Source organism: Hemiscyllium ocellatum, chromosome 24 (assembly GCF_020745735.1).
Source record: "Hemiscyllium ocellatum isolate sHemOce1 chromosome 24, sHemOce1.pat.X.cur, whole genome shotgun sequence".
NCBI classification, from domain to species: Eukaryota; Metazoa; Chordata; class Chondrichthyes; order Orectolobiformes; family Hemiscylliidae; genus Hemiscyllium; species Hemiscyllium ocellatum.
In genome coordinates this window covers 2,541,961-2,558,387 of record NC_083424.1, presented here as the reverse complement: position 1 = coordinate 2,558,387, position 16,427 = coordinate 2,541,961, and the positions used below count along the sequence as shown (strand labels likewise).

Here is a 16,427-nt window from a genome sequence, read left to right as displayed (position 1 = left end):
AAACAAAGCATCAAATAGATTGTAAAGAGGGTAGGAACAAGGTTGTATCAGCAACATAGTGGATACCAAAATGATTACAGAGTCACAAATCCCTAAATGGTTGTCTGAACTGCAAAACATCAGGTCTTCAAGCAGTGAGACCTAATTCAAGCAAAGCTGGACTGGTGCATAATTACACATTCAAGTGTGAAAAAATATTACACAATTCATAAACCTCAAACACCTTTATTTTGAATTGGCTATGAATTGATCCAATGCACATACAGAAATAAAACAAAATGGTACAAAGCAAGTTTATAGCTGCATAAACCAAGAATGCAGCAAAAGATTAGACTCCTTGAACTCCTTTCCTGAGAACCATGTGTGTACCTACATCATATGGAGTGCAATGGTTCCAGATGGCAGCTCATCACCCACAGAGCAGTTAGGACTGGGTAAATACTGCTGGCCCAACCCAACCAATACTGCCCACATTCCAAGAAGAAAATTATTTATTTGAGCATTAGACAAATGTCATAATTCACATCCAGAGAAAATGCAGCTCACCATGTTAGAGGTGCAAATAGTGCTAAAGGACCTGACATGTTGGTTGCATACACAGTACATATAGCAAGGATACTTATCGTAGAGTTCCCTCACAAAGTAATCTACACCCTAGATGTTGCACAGATATTTTCACCAAGCTAAATAAAGCCATACACAATCCAGAGGAAGCAGTAGATCCTTTCCAGGTACACTTCAACTACCCTTTTAAAACAAAGTGCAACTCTATCTTGCGCATTTAACATTGAATATTTACCAAATTCATGACAGGACTTTATGCTGTTGATTAGTTGATGTCCAAACCTTCCAATAACTAAATATAGTTCAAACCTTTTTTTGCAAAAGAACCAAAAATTATAGTCAAGAAACATCTTTTATCATTCCAGAGATCAGCATTTAGGTATTAGCAAACTGGGGTCCATTTTAATCTGCATTAGGCCATAGTTTCTTGAATACTAAAACCACAACATTTATTACAATGCATGGTGTTTGCAGAATCTGCCTTCTAGAAATCTATTCATTTCTTGGCTGCTGATAGAGTCAACTAAAAACTAATACCAATTTTATCTGAAGATGTGAAGCTCTTAATTTTGCCACTCTGCTAAGATAAACATGCAATACTACAAAGAATGTTCGCAGTCCTGTCAATGTTAAACTCTTGCAACATTAATAAAATTAGAAATGTGAATATTTTGTTCACAATCTGTAGACTGTTTCTGCCACATACTCGGACTTTGGAAGAACAACTTAAGTTTCTCAAAGAAAAACATCAACAGCAATTAGCATCGCCACAAATTCAATTGTCAAATACTGACAATTGTTTAAAAAAAAGACAACTTCAAAATGCAATTTTAAATGACCAAATTATATCATTGAATTAATGTTGACATTCAATATCCAGTAAAAGTCAGTGGATCAGCAGATCACAGGTACTCAAAATGATCAGAAACATAGTTATAATGAAAACCTGAATTATTTACCTACAGTAAATAAATGATGCTCACTTGGACAAGATACTTGTTAATACAGTAAATTCAGCTTATTGTAATAGTTTGCAAAACGTCAAAGCAATCCTGACATAGCTTCAACTTGGCAAACTGCGCTTAAAAACAGTATTTGATTTTTTAAAAAAAATCTGGGATCCAATTACTATTATGGGGGGGGGGGGGGGGGGTAGGGGAAGAGAGTAAGGACCCTTGCCCATAATGCCAGGCAAGTGGTCTTCCCATTGATTAGAGACCATCACTAGGCAGCATTTATACATCACTTCATGGCATATGGAGTGGCATCAGGTGAGATAAATGGATATTATCCCCACCCTCATCTTGGCTCAAATTTGAATAAACTACTGCACTCACCTAAAGAAACCAACCTAGAGGATGGGGAAAAATGATATTTGTACTGACACTCCATTATGCAAAGACATTACGCTTTAAACCTGATCCAAAATTAACCCTGAAACTGGAATGCAAAACTGCCGTAAGTGGCTGATCAGGGAAAGACATGGCAGTTTACAGTCCAGATTAGACTGCAGAAGTCTGTGTTAAAGTGACCGATTTCAGCAAGGGCACACAACCAACTAGAGCATGGGGTGGCGGTGACATTTTCCTGGCGTTCTCAACTTATTTGGTGACTCCTGCTCTTGACATACAAAAAGTGGTCAGGGGAGGGCAGGACCAGGCTCAGCTGCACCTGCTTCATGATCAAACATTTCATAGATACTGACCATCCAGGATCACACAAAGGATAATTATAGGTGTGAAAACTAGAGCAGCAGTGATGTTTGTGTAATGTACTGAAAAGCATTGAAGGATCATATACACTTTGTGGGAGCCTATTGTTTACCCAAAACAGCAAGATGGTTAACAGCAGTGAGCTAAACGTGTGGATGAACAAATCTTTAAACTGGAATGCTGATATAAAACAAAGATTCTGTAATCCTATATGTTGGGGTGATATATGGTTGACTTTAAATATTGAATTTGCACCAGACTTTAGTTAAGCCACATTAATTACTCAACACTGTTTTAAAGAAAGTCTGAAGATGAGTCTGAGAATCCTGGAACTCCTTATCGAATAGAACTGTGTGCACCACACAAACTGTAGCAGTTCAAGGTGGTTTACCAGGTATTCCCACATCCAGTGCATGTTGAAAAACAGAATGCAGGACCATAGGTATGAAGAGATTCACAAATACAGCATATTGTGTTTGGAATTTCTCTCCCAAGAGTGATGTAAGCAAAATCCACAACATTTAAAAAGAAAAATGAACAAAAGTTTGAAAATATTACAGGTTTTGGGGAAGGGCAAGGAAATGGGACAAAATGATAGGGTGCCCTAAAGGAGTCCAAGTTAATGCCTTTTCTCTCTCCATAGATACTGCCAAATCTGCTGAGTTTCTCCAGCATCTTGTCTTGATTTCAGATCTCTAGCATCCACAGCACTTTGCTTTGATAAAGATTTAAACATCCAGACAGCAGGAATAAAAGCAGATCAAATGACTGCTTTCCAATGCTATAAAATTCTACGATTACTTGGATATGGAACACAGGGATTGTGCATAAAAAGGAAACAGGGAAAGGGAATTAAGGGAAAAGTTCAAGTCAGCCTGGAATCACAGCACTAAAACAAAATGGTACAGCAATTCAACAGGTCTGACAGGATCAGAGAAGAGTCAACTTAGAGTGTGGGATGACAAGAAAATGGGTCAAAATGGATGGATTCCATTTTACTATCATGAGCACAATAAACCTGGGGCTCAATAACATCTGTAATTCTACTGGTTGCCCTAATTCAGAAAACTTACCTTGTTCAAGGATTTGGTACAAAGCATTGGGAAGAGGAGAAGGCATGTCATGCATTTTGAATTTTTGACACCTGAGGAACTCTTGCCTTGGCTTGCGGATGCAGAAAACATCAGGTGTTTTGAAAACTGCAAGAGACTGTGTGCAAACAAAGTAATATCCAGTTGGAATGATTACAATAGGTGCTGTTCTCCATTCACACAACTACCCAGACATCTAAATGTTTTCTTGGTCTAGAAAATACATGTTTGGAAAATGCTTCATTTTATACAGTTTTTTTTTTAGAAGTAGTAATCGTGACAGGAAACGTGATGGTTTTTATATTCACAGGTAGTAAAGGCGGTCTGCCAATGCCAGACTGGGTTCCCGATGAATACTTTGTCCCACTAAGAATGCAAGTTTGTGGGCATACTGGCAGGGGGCAGGCACACGAATAACACCCTAAAAAACAAAGAAACAGTTTATTTACAAACATTTTAGGTCTTTGCGAGCATAAAACTTCCAAGTTACATTCAGTATTTGAGATGCCAATACTTATTTTGTATGAAATGTAGTCATTCACTTTTTGAAGTGCAAGAAAGTGCCACCCATCCCTTCATAACCACCTAAAGGAGAGTTTAAAAATTAATGCAAATTAGGAGTAGACCACCCAGCCCCTCAAGCCTATTCTCTCATTTGATTTCACAGGCTGATCTGATTAGAAAGCATTCCTACCCTGCTCCCAAAACCCTTTAGATTTTGTCAAAAATCTATTTCTGCCTTAAAAATATTCAAAAACTCAACTTGGACTACTTTTGAGGAAGACAATTTCAAATAAGACAACATTTTTCATCATCCCTGTATTAAACGTGTTAAGGCAAACTAAGTAGAAATTTAATAAATTATGTAACCAATATTCGAAACCACTCAAGATATGATTCTATAATTCTAATTGGGAGTTTTCTAGCTGAATAACTATATTAAGAAAAGCAATGTTGAAATTCGTTCAGGAAATGTTCACTTGTGTAAAGCAGTCTAAGTGACATAGAATTAGAAACAATCAATCAATGCTTGGCCTCAACTCTACCTAGCATATTATTCAAACATAAAACAAACAGCCGTCTAAAAGACCCTTAAATTTACTTTCTATTTCAATTTTGAACTACATATTCTGGTCCAATTTTTCTGAATTAATTTAATATATAAGTTTGAACATAAACTTGTCTTTTCCTTTTTACACTTTCTAAAAAACACTTTGATCTTGCCAGTAACTTCTAACTGCATACATGTTCTCAACAAACATCAGCTAAAGATATTTGAGGGGTAGAATGAATGATTACAACAACACCAGGTTCAAAACTAAAATACATGGCTCAATGTTCATCAAGAAACTACAATTCAAATCTTTTGTGATAAATGGATGTTAAGGTTTGTAGAATATAAGCAGACAGTCCAGTTTCAAACTCAAGTTTGTAGTGTCTCTCCCTTTGGTGAACAGTAGCCTCAAAAATCTGGCAGTTGGAAGACTGAACAGCATTTAATTTAGATTTAAGGTAGAACTACTTTGAAAACATTGAAAGAGTCAAGCCTCCAGCATGATCAGTTCTACTAAATGAAAGAGGAAATTATCTCACTCACCGGCCAATTGTAATACATGTGGCACAGCTTGTAGGTTAGTCGCTGCATGTAATCTGGTTTCAGGTTGCTGCTGTCATATACTACATTGTAGTGTGTCGGTGTAACTGTACCAACCTTCACTGACTGACTGACTATATAGAAGTCATACCTGACCCAAGAAAAACAGATAGTTGAGTCAAATGTTTAAAATCCAATAAGCGACTCAAAAATTATGCTCAAAACGTTTAACAATACTTTACCATTCTGGTCGTGTGACATCTGTGTCAATGACAGTGCCAGGAGGTGGGTTCTGTAATCTTCCACCAGCTTGTGAAAAAAACCTTGCATTAACACGCTTCTTTACAACAATTACTGACAGCTTTGGACTGAAAAAGAAACACTTGTTAGGAGGTACCAACAGATAAAAATTGTACTTTTTAGGAATTTTAGAATTTGCACAACTCACTTGTAATCAGTCAGGTATTTCAAACAATCTAGCAGCTGTGGAACCTCATAATTTACGACAGTGTTCAGCTGTCCATCACCAACTCCATCACGGTACACAATGATACGACCAGGCAAGCACTTATTGTGAGCATGCCATGTTTTCAAAGCAGCTGAGGAAATCAAAGTTCAACAAATGAAGTAATATTAATTAATTAACTTACAGGTAGAATACATTTAATTGTCCCAAAAAAAATTTAAGTAAACTTACTGTTAACACTATATCACCTAAAAAATTGACTGAACTTCAAAATTGTACATGGTTTTACTTGTGGACAATCCACAAAGTTGCATTTAAGCAAATCAAATGTGCCTAATGTATGATCCAAATAGATGTATAGCATGGAAACAGACCCTTCAGTCCAACTTGTCCATACCAACCAGATATCCTAACTATACCAGTCCCATTTGCCAGCACTTGGCTCATATCCCTCGAAATCCTTCCTATTCATATACCCATCCAGATGTCTTTGAAATGTTGTAACTGTACCAGCCTCCACCACTTTCTCTGGCAGGTCATTCCATACATGCACATGCTCTGAAGGTCCCTTTTAAAAGCTCCACGCCTCCCTCACCCCTCACCATACACCTATGCCCTCTAGTTCTTGACTCCCCCACACCAGGGAAAAGACCTTGTCTATTTATCCTATCCACGTTTATAAACCCAAGGTCACCCCTCAGCCGCCGACGCTCCAGGGAAAACAGCCCCAGCCTGTTCAGCCTCTCCCTGTAGCTCAAATCCTCCAACCTGGCAACATCGTTATAAAATCTTTTCTGAATCCTTTCAAGCTTCACAACCTGGAAAACCAGATTTGCATGCAATATTCCAAAAGTGGCCTAACCAACATCCTGTACAGCCACAACATGACTTCCCAACTCCTATATTCAATGCTGTGACCAATAAAGGAAAGCATACCAAATGCCTTCTTCAACAGAACATAGACACAGAACAGGCCCTTTGGCCCATGATGTTGTGCCGAGGATTATTCCTAATCTAAAATAAAATAACCTAACCTACACACCCCTCAACTCACTGTTGTCCATGTGCAAGTCCAGCAGTCACTTAAATGTCCCTAATTACTCTGCTTCCACCACCGCTGCTGGCAATGCATTCCATGCATTCACAACTCTCTGCGAAAGAACCTACCTCTGACATCTCCTCTATACCTTCCTCCTATCACCTTAAAACTATGACCCTCGTGCCAGTCAATCCTGCCCTGGGGAAAAGTCTCTGGCTATCGACTCTATCCAAGCCTCTCATTACCCTGTATACCTCAATCAGGTCACCTTTCTTCCTCCTCCACTCCTGACAGGAAAGTCACAGCTTATTCAACCGTTCATCAGGAGGCAAGCCTCCAGTCCAGGCAGCATCCTGGTCTCACCAGGGTCTTGAAGAGCTGCAGTAAAACCTCGTGGCTCTTAAACTCGATTCACTGTTAATGAAAGCCTAAACACACTACATTTTTTTTAAAACAACCCTATTTACTTGGGTGGCAATTTTGAGGGATCTACGCACTTGAACACTAAGATCCCTCTATTCCTCCACACTGCCAAGAATCCTGTCTTTAATCACATATTCAGCATTCGAGTTAGCCCTTCCAAAATGCATCACTTCGCATTTATCCAGGATGTGGTCCATCTGCCATTCTCAGCCCAGCTCTACATCCTGTCGGTGTTGCGCTGCAGCCTGCAGTAGCCCTCGATACTGTCGACGGCACCTCCAAGCTTGATATCATCTGCAAATTTACTAACCCATTCTCAGTATCCCCATCTAAGTCATTTACAAAAATTACAAACAGCAGAGCCCCAAGAACACAGCACTGCGGGACACCACTTACCACTGACCTCCAGACAGAATACGTTCCATCTCCAACCGCTTGCTGCCTTCTGTCAGCCAACCAATTCTGAATCCAGATAGCCATAATCCCCCCCTAATCCCATACCTCCTGACTTTATGAATTAGCCTACCATGGGGAACCTTATCAAATGCTTTGCTGAAGTCCACATACACCACATTCACTGCTCAATCTGTCTCATCATCTCCTCAAAAGAACTCAATAAGATTTGAGAGGCATGACCTGCCCCTCACAAAGCCATGTTGACTGCTTTTAATTACACTGTGCTTTGCCAAATAGTCAAACATCCTATCCCTCAGAATTCTTTCCAAAACTTTACTGACTACAGACGCAAGACTGACTAGTCTGTAATTCGAGTAAAAAGTGAGGTCTGCAGATGCTGGAGATCAGAGCTGAAAATGTGTTGCTGGAAAAGCACAGCAGGTCAGGCAGCATCCAAGGAACAGGAAATTCGAAGTTTCGGGCGTAAGCCCTTCATCAGGAATGAGGAAAGTGTGTCCAGCAGGCTAAGATAAAAGGTAGGGAGGAGGGACTTGGGGGAGGGGCGATGGAGATGTGATAGGTGGAAGGAGGTCAAGATGAGGGTGATAGGCTGGAGTGGGGTGGGGACGGAGAGGTCAGGAAGAAAATTGCAGGTTAGGAGGGCGGTGCTGAGTTCGAGGGAATCGACTGAGACAAGGTGGGGGGAGGGGAAATGAGGAAACTGGAGAAATCTGAGTTCATCCCTTGTGTTTCAAGAGTTCCCAGGTGGAAGATGAGGCGCTCTTCCTCCAACCGTCGTGTTATGATGTTCTGGTGATGGAGGAGTCCAAGGACCTGCATGTCCTTGGTGGAGTGGGAGGGAGAGTTGAAGTGTTGAGCCACGGGGACCTCTGGGACGCCCGGATCAACCAACCCAACCACCCCGTGGCTCAACACTTTAATTCTCCCTCCCACTCCACCGAGGACATGCAGCTCCTTGGACTCCTCCATCGCCAGACCATAACAACACGACGGTTGGAGGAAGAGCGCCTCATCTTCCACCTGGGAACCCTCCAGCCACAAGGGATGAACTCAGATTTCTCCAGTTTCCTCGTTTCCCCTCCCCCCACCTTGTCTCAGTCGATTCCCTCGAACTCAGCACCGCCCTCCTACCCTGCAATTTTCTTCCTGACCTCTCCGCCCCCACCCCACTCCGGCCTATCACCCTCACCTTGACCTCCTTCCACCTATCACATCTCCATCGCCCCTCCCCCAAGTCCCTCCTCCCTACCTTTTATCTTAGCCTGCTGGACACACTTTCCTCATTCCTGATGAATAGCTTGTGCCCGAAGCGTCGAATTTCCTGTTCCTTGGATGCTGCCTGACCTGCTGCGCTTTAACCAGCAACACATTTTCAGCTCTGGTCTGTAATTCCCCTTCTTGAAAAGAAGTACAATATTCGCCTCCCATCAATCTTCCGGTATGACTCCAATGGAGAGTGAGGAGGCAAATATCCTCGCCAGCAGCTTAGCAACCTCCTTTCTCACTTCCCGGAGCGGCCTAGGATAAATCTGGTCTGGCCTGGGGACTTATCAATTTTAATATTTGCCAAAACTTCCAGCACATCAACTTCATCAAACTTGATCTGGTCAAGCCTGTATCCCAGCTCCTCAAAGTTCTCATTCACAACAAGGTCCCTTTTCTTAGTGAAAAGCAAATAAAAAAAACTTTAGGGTAACAGCAAATTACTGCGGATGCTGGAATCTGAAACCAAAAGAGAACATGCTGGAAAATTTCAGCAGGTCTGGCAGCATCTGTAAGGAGAGAAAAGAGCTGACATTTAGAGTCTAACTGACCCTTTGTCAAAATTTATTTATTCCCCTATCTGCTCAGACTCCACACACAAGGTCCCTACGCTACGCCTGACCAGCCCTACCTTCTCCCTGATCATTCTCTTCTTATTCCTCATGTATGAATAAAATGCTTTTGGTTTCTCTCTAATCCCTCCTGCCAAACCTTTATCGTGCCCCCTCCTGGCTGTCCTCAGTCCATTTCCGAGTTCTTTTCTAGTACGCTTGTAATTCTCTAAAGCTGTGCTAGATCCATACTTCCCCCACCTTATGTAAATTGCCTTCTTCCTTTTGAAGAGAAGCTCCTCTGTTCTGGTCATCTAAGGTTCCTTAATCTTATTCCTTCTTAGCCATCTCAGAGGAACAAATTTGTGCATCACTCTCAACAACTGCTCCTTAAAATAGTCTCCACATGTCTGCTGTGCCCGTTCTGTGGAACAATTGCTCCCAATCTGTACTTCTCAACTCCTGCCTGATAGTTAATTAGGGAAAAGGAAATTATGATGCTACTTTCCCTCAGTAACTGCTCCTTTCTCTCTCTAAGGCTATGGTAAATGTGAGGCAGTTGTGGTCACTGTCAAAGTGTTGTCCCACCACGAGATCTGACACCTGTCCTGGCTCATTGCTGAGTGCCAAATCCAAACTGACCTCTCCCCTAGTCAGTCTGTCTACATACTAAGGAAACCCTCCTGAACACACCTGACAAAAATGGCTCCATCCAAACCACCTGCACGGAGGTGGTTCACTATCCTATCTACCTGCGACTCACTTCCAAGGAACTATGAACCTGCACTCCATTGTTTCTTTGTTCAGCAACAGTTCCCAGTACCTTATTAAGTGTACAAGTTCTGCCCTGATTTGCCTTCCAAAATGCAGAATCTCCCATATATGTAACTTAAAACTCCATCTGCCACTCCTCGGCCCACTGGCGTTTTTAAGATTAGATTTGCTACAGTGTGGAAACAGACCTTGCGGCCCAACAAGTCCACACTGACCCTCCGAAGAGTAATCCACCCAGACCCATTTCCCTTTGACTTAACACTATGGACAATTTAGCATGGCCAATTCACCTAACGTGCACATCTTTGGAATGTGGGAGGAAACCAGAGTAGCTGAAGGAAACCCAAGCAGTCACGGGGAGAATGTCCAAACTCCACACAAACAGTTGCTTGAGGTTGGAATTGAATCTGGGTGCCTGGTTGTGAGGAAGCAGTGCTAACCACTGAGCCACCATGCCACCCCCCGTTCAAGATCCTGTTGTTCTGAGGTAACCTTCTTCACTGTCCACTACACCTCCAATTTTGGTGTCATCTGCAAACTTACTAACTACACCTCCTATGTTCACACCCAAATCATTTATATAAATGGCAAAAAGCACTAGACCCAACACCGAACCTTGTGGCACACCACTGGTCACAGACCTCCAGTCTGTAAACTAACCCTCCAACACCACCCTCTATCTTCTACCTTTGAGCCAGTTCTGTATCCAAACGGCTAGTTCTCTTTGTATTCTATGAGATCTAACCTTGCTAACCAGGCTCCCATGAGGAACCTTGTTGAATGCTTTACTGGAGTCCATATAGATCATGTGCACCGCTCTGCCCTCATCAATCCTCTTCATTATTTCTTCAAAAAACTCAGTCAAGTTTGAGAGACACGATTTCCCCCAAAGCCATGCTGACTATCCCTCATCAGATTTTGCCTTTCCAAAAACATGTAAATCTTGTCTGTATGAATACATATAAATACAATTCTTCTAAAAAAAATCGTTAACATGTAAACCCTGTCCCTCAGGACCCCCTCCAACAACTTACCCACCACTGATGTCAGGTTCGCCAGTCTTTAGTTCCCTGGCTTTTCTTTACCACCTTTCTTAAATAGTGGCACCACGTTAGCCAACCTCCAGTCTTCTGGCACCTCACCTGTACTATCGATGATACAAATATCTCATCAAGGGGCCCAGCAATAACTTCCCTAGCTTCCCACAAAATTCTAGGGTACACCTGATAGGGTCCTGTAGATTTATTCACTTTTATGCGTTTTAAGACACCCAGCACCATCTCCTCTGTAATATGGACATTTTAAGGTGCCACCATGTACTTCCTCACATTCTATATCTTCCATGACCTCTTCCACAGTAAACACTGATGCAACATACTTGTTTAGTATCTCCCCAAATGATTTGAGTTATTGATGCAAGGTTAAGAGGTTTTTGATTTGTTTCATCATTTCTTATTAAGCAAAGCATCACATTAGCAGATCTTCATAAAGATGGTGAAGCAAGAACACAGACTAAGTGGGAGAAAATTGCCCACAAAGATCCAGTGATTCATGTGTCCAAAGATGTGCTGTCATCAAGTAGGGTTTGGTGTTCCAGTCTGCTCATATCGCTAACTCAGAGTTTGGGGGTGGGGGGTGGGAAACAGATCAAGACATTACCAAATCCCTTCAGTAATTTTTCAAAAGGAACAACTGGGAACAGGTAGCAAAATACCAAAATTTTAAAAATGAATATAAAATAATAACCATTTCAATGTTAAATATTTCAAGACCATTAATAAAGCACTTTAAGGTTAATTATTGATTAGTGTTAAAATTGAATTACATCTTACTCAAGGGAACATAGTGTTAGAATTTTAACACTAACAGACTTGTAAATTATGCCAGATCAGTCATTTCTAATAGGTTTGGAGAAACCGCAACAGTACAACTTTAAAGCAGCTGAGAGGTGCGAGGGAGGAGCAAAAGAATTCTGGGAAGTTTTTAAGTGGGTGAGCTCTAAACCAGAGACCCTACACTGTAGGGCCTCCCTCCAACCCAGCACCTCAAACCTTACTAAGAGTCTGTAAACTAGTTAAGTTTTCAGATTTCTGTTTTTTCTTCTCTTCCCTTGTTTAGTTGTGCGGGCTATCAGAGTAGAGGGATATGGATGTTAGGGCAGTTGCATGTTCCTCCTGCAGAATGTGGCAGGTGAGAGACACTTCACATGTCTCCGCTGACTATACCTGCAGGACGTGCACTCAATTCCAGCTCCTCAAAAACAGAGTCAGGGAACTGGAGCTGAAGCAGGATGGACTACACATCATCCGGGAGGCTGGGGGGAAATGGAGAGAATGTACAGGGAGGTGGTCACTCCCCAGACACAGGGTAAGGAATCAAACTGAATTCATTCATTGAATCAAATGTTATTTGGTGATAGTGACCACAACTGCCTCACATTTAGCATAGCCTTGGAGAGTGAAAGGAGCGTTATAGTGGGAAGATATTTAATTGGGGAAAAAGTAATTATGATGCTGACAGAAGTTGGGAAGTACAGACTGGGAGCAATTGTTCCACAGAAAGGGCACAGCAGACATGTGGAGACTGTTTAAAGAAGCAGTTGTTGCGAGTGATACACAAATTTGTTCCTCTGAGACAGCTAAAAAGGGCTGAAAATGTGTTGCTGGTTAATGCGCAGCAGATCAGGCAGCATCATGATGAAGGGTTTATGCCCGAAGCGTCGAATTTCCTGTTCCTTGGATGCTGCCTGACCTGCTGCGCTTTAACCAGCAACACATTTTTAGCTCTGATCTCCAGCATCTGCAGACCTCACTTTTTACTTACAGGTAAGAAGGGGTAAGATTAAGGAACCTTGGATGGCGAGAACAGAGGAAATTCTCATCAAAAGGAAGAAGGCAGCTTATGTAAGATGGAGGATGCACAGCGTTAGAGGATTATAGGCTTGCTAGAAAGGAGCTCAGAATTGGATTGAGGAGAGCCAGGAGGGGGCACAAAATAGGCTTGACAAGGAGGATTAGGGAGAACCCAAAGGCATTTTACTCGTACGTGAGGAATAAGAAAATGATCAGGGAGAAGGTAGGGCTGATAAGGGATAGCAGAGGGAACTCGAGTGTGGAATCTGAGCAGATAGGGGAAGCCCTAAATGAGTACTTGTTTTGCTTCGGTTTTCACTGAGGAAAGGGAACTTGTTGTAAACGAAAACTTAGAGGAGTTGGGATACAGTCTTGACCAGATCAAGATTGAGGAAGTTGTTGTGCTAGAAATTTTGGAAAACATTAAGATTGACAAGTCCCCAGGGCCAGACCAGATTTATCCTAAGTTGCTCTGGAAAGTGGGAAAGGAGGTTGCTGAGACGCTGGCGAGGATATTTGCCTCCTCACTCTCCACAGAGTTGTACCGGAGGATTGGAGGGAGGTGAATGTTGTCCTCTTTTTCAAGAAGAGGACTAGGGAAATCCCTGGCAATTACAGACCAGCCAGTCTTACATCTGTAGTCAGCAAAGTTTTGGAAAGAATTCTGAGGGATAGGGTTTATGACTATTTGGAAAAGTATAGTGTGATTAAAGGCAGTCAGCATGGCTTTGAGGGGGACAGGTCATGCCTCACAAATCTTATTAAATTCTTTGAGGAGGTGACAAGTTGACGATGGTCAAGCAGTGGATCTGGTGTATTTGGACTTCAGCAAGGCATTTGATAGGGCTCCCCATGGTAGGCTCATTCATAAAGTCAGGAGGTATGGGATACAGGGAGATTTGGCTATCTGGATTCAGAATTGGCTCGCTGACAGAAGGCCGAGTGTGGAAAGTATTCTGCCTGGAGGTCAGTGTTCAATGGTGTCCCAGAGGGCTGTGTTCTTGGGCCTCTGCCCTTTGTAGTTTTAGAAATGACTTGGAGGAGGTGGTTGAGGGGTGGGTTAGTAAATTTGCAGATGACACAAAAGGTTAGAGGTGTCGTCTTTAGTACAGAGGGCTACTGCAGGCTGCAGACTGGGCTGAAAAATGGCAGATGGAGTTCAACCTGGATAAATGCAAAGTGATGCATTTTGGAAGGTCTAACTCGAATGCTGAATATAGGATTAAAGACAGGATTCTTGGCAGTGTGGAGGAACAGAGGGATCTGGATGTGCAAGTTCATAGATCCCTCAAAGTTGCCACCCAAATGGATTGGGTTGTTCAGAAAACATATGGTGTTTTGGCTTTCATTAACAGGGGGGTCGAGTTTAAGAGCCACGAGGTTTTGCTGCAGCTCTACAAGTCCGTGGTGAGACCACACTTGGAATATTGTGTCCAGTTCTGGTCGCCCTACTATAGGAAAGATAGAGGGCTTTGGAGAGGGTACAGAAAAGGTTTACCAGGATGCTGCCTGGACTGGAGGGCTTATCTTATGAAGAAAGGTTGAATAAACTTGGACTTTTCTTTCTGGAAAGGAGGAGAAATAGAGGAGACCTGATCGAGGTGTACAAGGTAATGAGAGGAATAGATAGATTCAATAGCCAGAGACTTTTCCCCAGGGCAGGATTGACTGGTATGAGAGGTCATAGTTTGAAGATATTAGAAGGAAGGTATAAAAACCATAAGACATAGGAGTGGAAGTAAGGCCATTCGGCCCATCGAGTCCACTCCACCATTCAATCATGGCTGATGGGCATTTCAACTCCACTTACCAGCATTCTCCCCGTAGCCCTTAATTCCTTGTGACATCAAGAATTTATCAATCTCTGTCTTGAAGACATTTAGCATCCCGGCCTCCACTGCACTCTGCGGCAATGAATTCCGCAGAATGTCTCCGCATTTCCGTTCTGAAGTGACCCCCTCTAATTCTAAGGCTGTGTCCACGCGTCCTGGTCTCCTCGCCTAACGGAAACAATTTCCTAGCGTCCACCCTTTCCAAGCCATGTATTATCTTGTAAGTTTCTATTAAATCCCCCCTTAATCTTCTAAACTCCAGTGAATACAATCCCAGGATCGTCAGCCGTTCCTCATATGTTAGACCTACCATTCCAGGGATCATTCATGTGAATCTCCGCTGGACACGTTCCAGTGCCAGTATGTCCTTCCTGAGGTGTGGGGACCAAAGCTGGACACAGTACTCCAAATGGGGCCTAACCAGAGCTTTATAAAGTCTCAGTAGCACAATGGTGCGTTTATATTCCAACCCAATAAAGGAGTTGTGAATGCATGGAATGGATTGCCAGCAGTGGTGGTGGAAGCTGAGTCATTGGGGACAGTTAAGCAACTGCTGGACAATCCCATGGACAGCAGTGAGTTGAGGGGTGCGTAGGTTAAGTTACTACATTTTACATTAGGATTAAATCTCGACAACATCGTGGGCCAAACGGCCTGTTCTGTGCTGTACTTTTCTATGTTCTATTAACAGCAGCAGCAGCAGCTTAATTTCTGCACTCAACTGCTCATACAGACACATATTTGCTTTAAAAGGAGCAATGATGAATACCAAGCTTCACTATTATAGTCTCAATATCCAGACTTTTAAAAAAGGTGCCAGAAATGAAGGTATACTATAAGGCTGTTGAATGCATGAGCCTAAAAGAATACTAGTTAAAAGGAGTAAGTAATCTTAAGTAACAGTCTCATGAAGACGACAGCAGAGTGAATGCACAGGTTAGCTAAGTATAGTTGTGCCCACTGATTAAGGAACTTTAAAGTGGGAAATATGGTGACCCTTCACGGATGTCGGAGTGTCTGTCAACTTGAGGATAAAAATTTGAATACTTATTTTTTGATGCATGAAAGAACTGTCTCAAATAGCTCTTATACAGTTTAGAATTGTTGGTGGTTTTGCTTTCCTTGCATGTAATAACCTTTGATGTTCTTTTCCTCAAAGTAAATTGGCAGCCTCTTGGAAAAATATTTAACGACTATCAGACTCTATTAAAAAAAAACTGCAGAAACAATAGATGGTTTATTAAGCCAGGTTTCATCCTGGGAATGTGATGTCCTGCATTACCATCAGTTGGTAATAAAAACACTTCATGTGTAAGTGTAAGTATAGAACATCTTTATTCAATTCAAGCACCTACCTACCTTGCAAACAAACTTTTAATCCATCTACAAGTTCTTGTCCACGCTCTTGCAAGATGCAGCGAGAAAACCACCTGGTCAAAGACCACCACATTAGTTATTATTCTTCAACTTTATTATTCCAAAAGTTGGTGATGCAATACTTCACACAAGATTGTCATTTAAATTTATATTTAGCAATGAGAGTGTAGAGGTTAAAAAAAATCAAAATTAAAAGAAAAATCTCCTAAACTATGTAAAGCAAATATTCCAGTTAAACTCTGCTGCATCATTTCTTCAAATTGTATGCATACAGCAATTCCACAGATCTACTTCCTACTAAAAGCTTAAAATTTTCCTTCAGTTTAATTTCTAGCTTTTAAGTGTTGATTAATTGACAAGTCAGTCAAACTGACATCATTTTATTCCAGTGTAGAAAATTCTGCTCAGTACAGGAGAACAGAGTTAAACGCCATCAGCATTTCTGCAACCTCAACATTTCAGATTTTGGTTG

General features: G+C 41.8%; 1 protein-coding gene across 1 annotated transcript in view; it reads right to left on the bottom strand.

Moving 5' to 3' along the window:
- Positions 1-1,549: 1,549 nt before the first annotated feature.
- Positions 1,550-16,427, bottom strand: part of piwil1 (piwi-like RNA-mediated gene silencing 1) — a 55,011-nt gene continuing 40,133 nt past the window's right edge. Inside the window, exons 16-20 of the mRNA XM_060843896.1 lie at positions 15,938-16,008; positions 5,410-5,560; positions 5,204-5,329; positions 4,965-5,112; positions 1,550-3,788 (exon numbers count right to left, since the gene is read on the bottom strand). Of these exons, the coding sequence (XP_060699879.1) occupies positions 3,672-3,788; positions 4,965-5,112; positions 5,204-5,329; positions 5,410-5,560; positions 15,938-16,008 (613 nt within the window). The 3' untranslated portion in view covers positions 1,550-3,671. The remainder of the gene's footprint in view (positions 3,789-4,964; positions 5,113-5,203; positions 5,330-5,409; positions 5,561-15,937; positions 16,009-16,427) is intronic.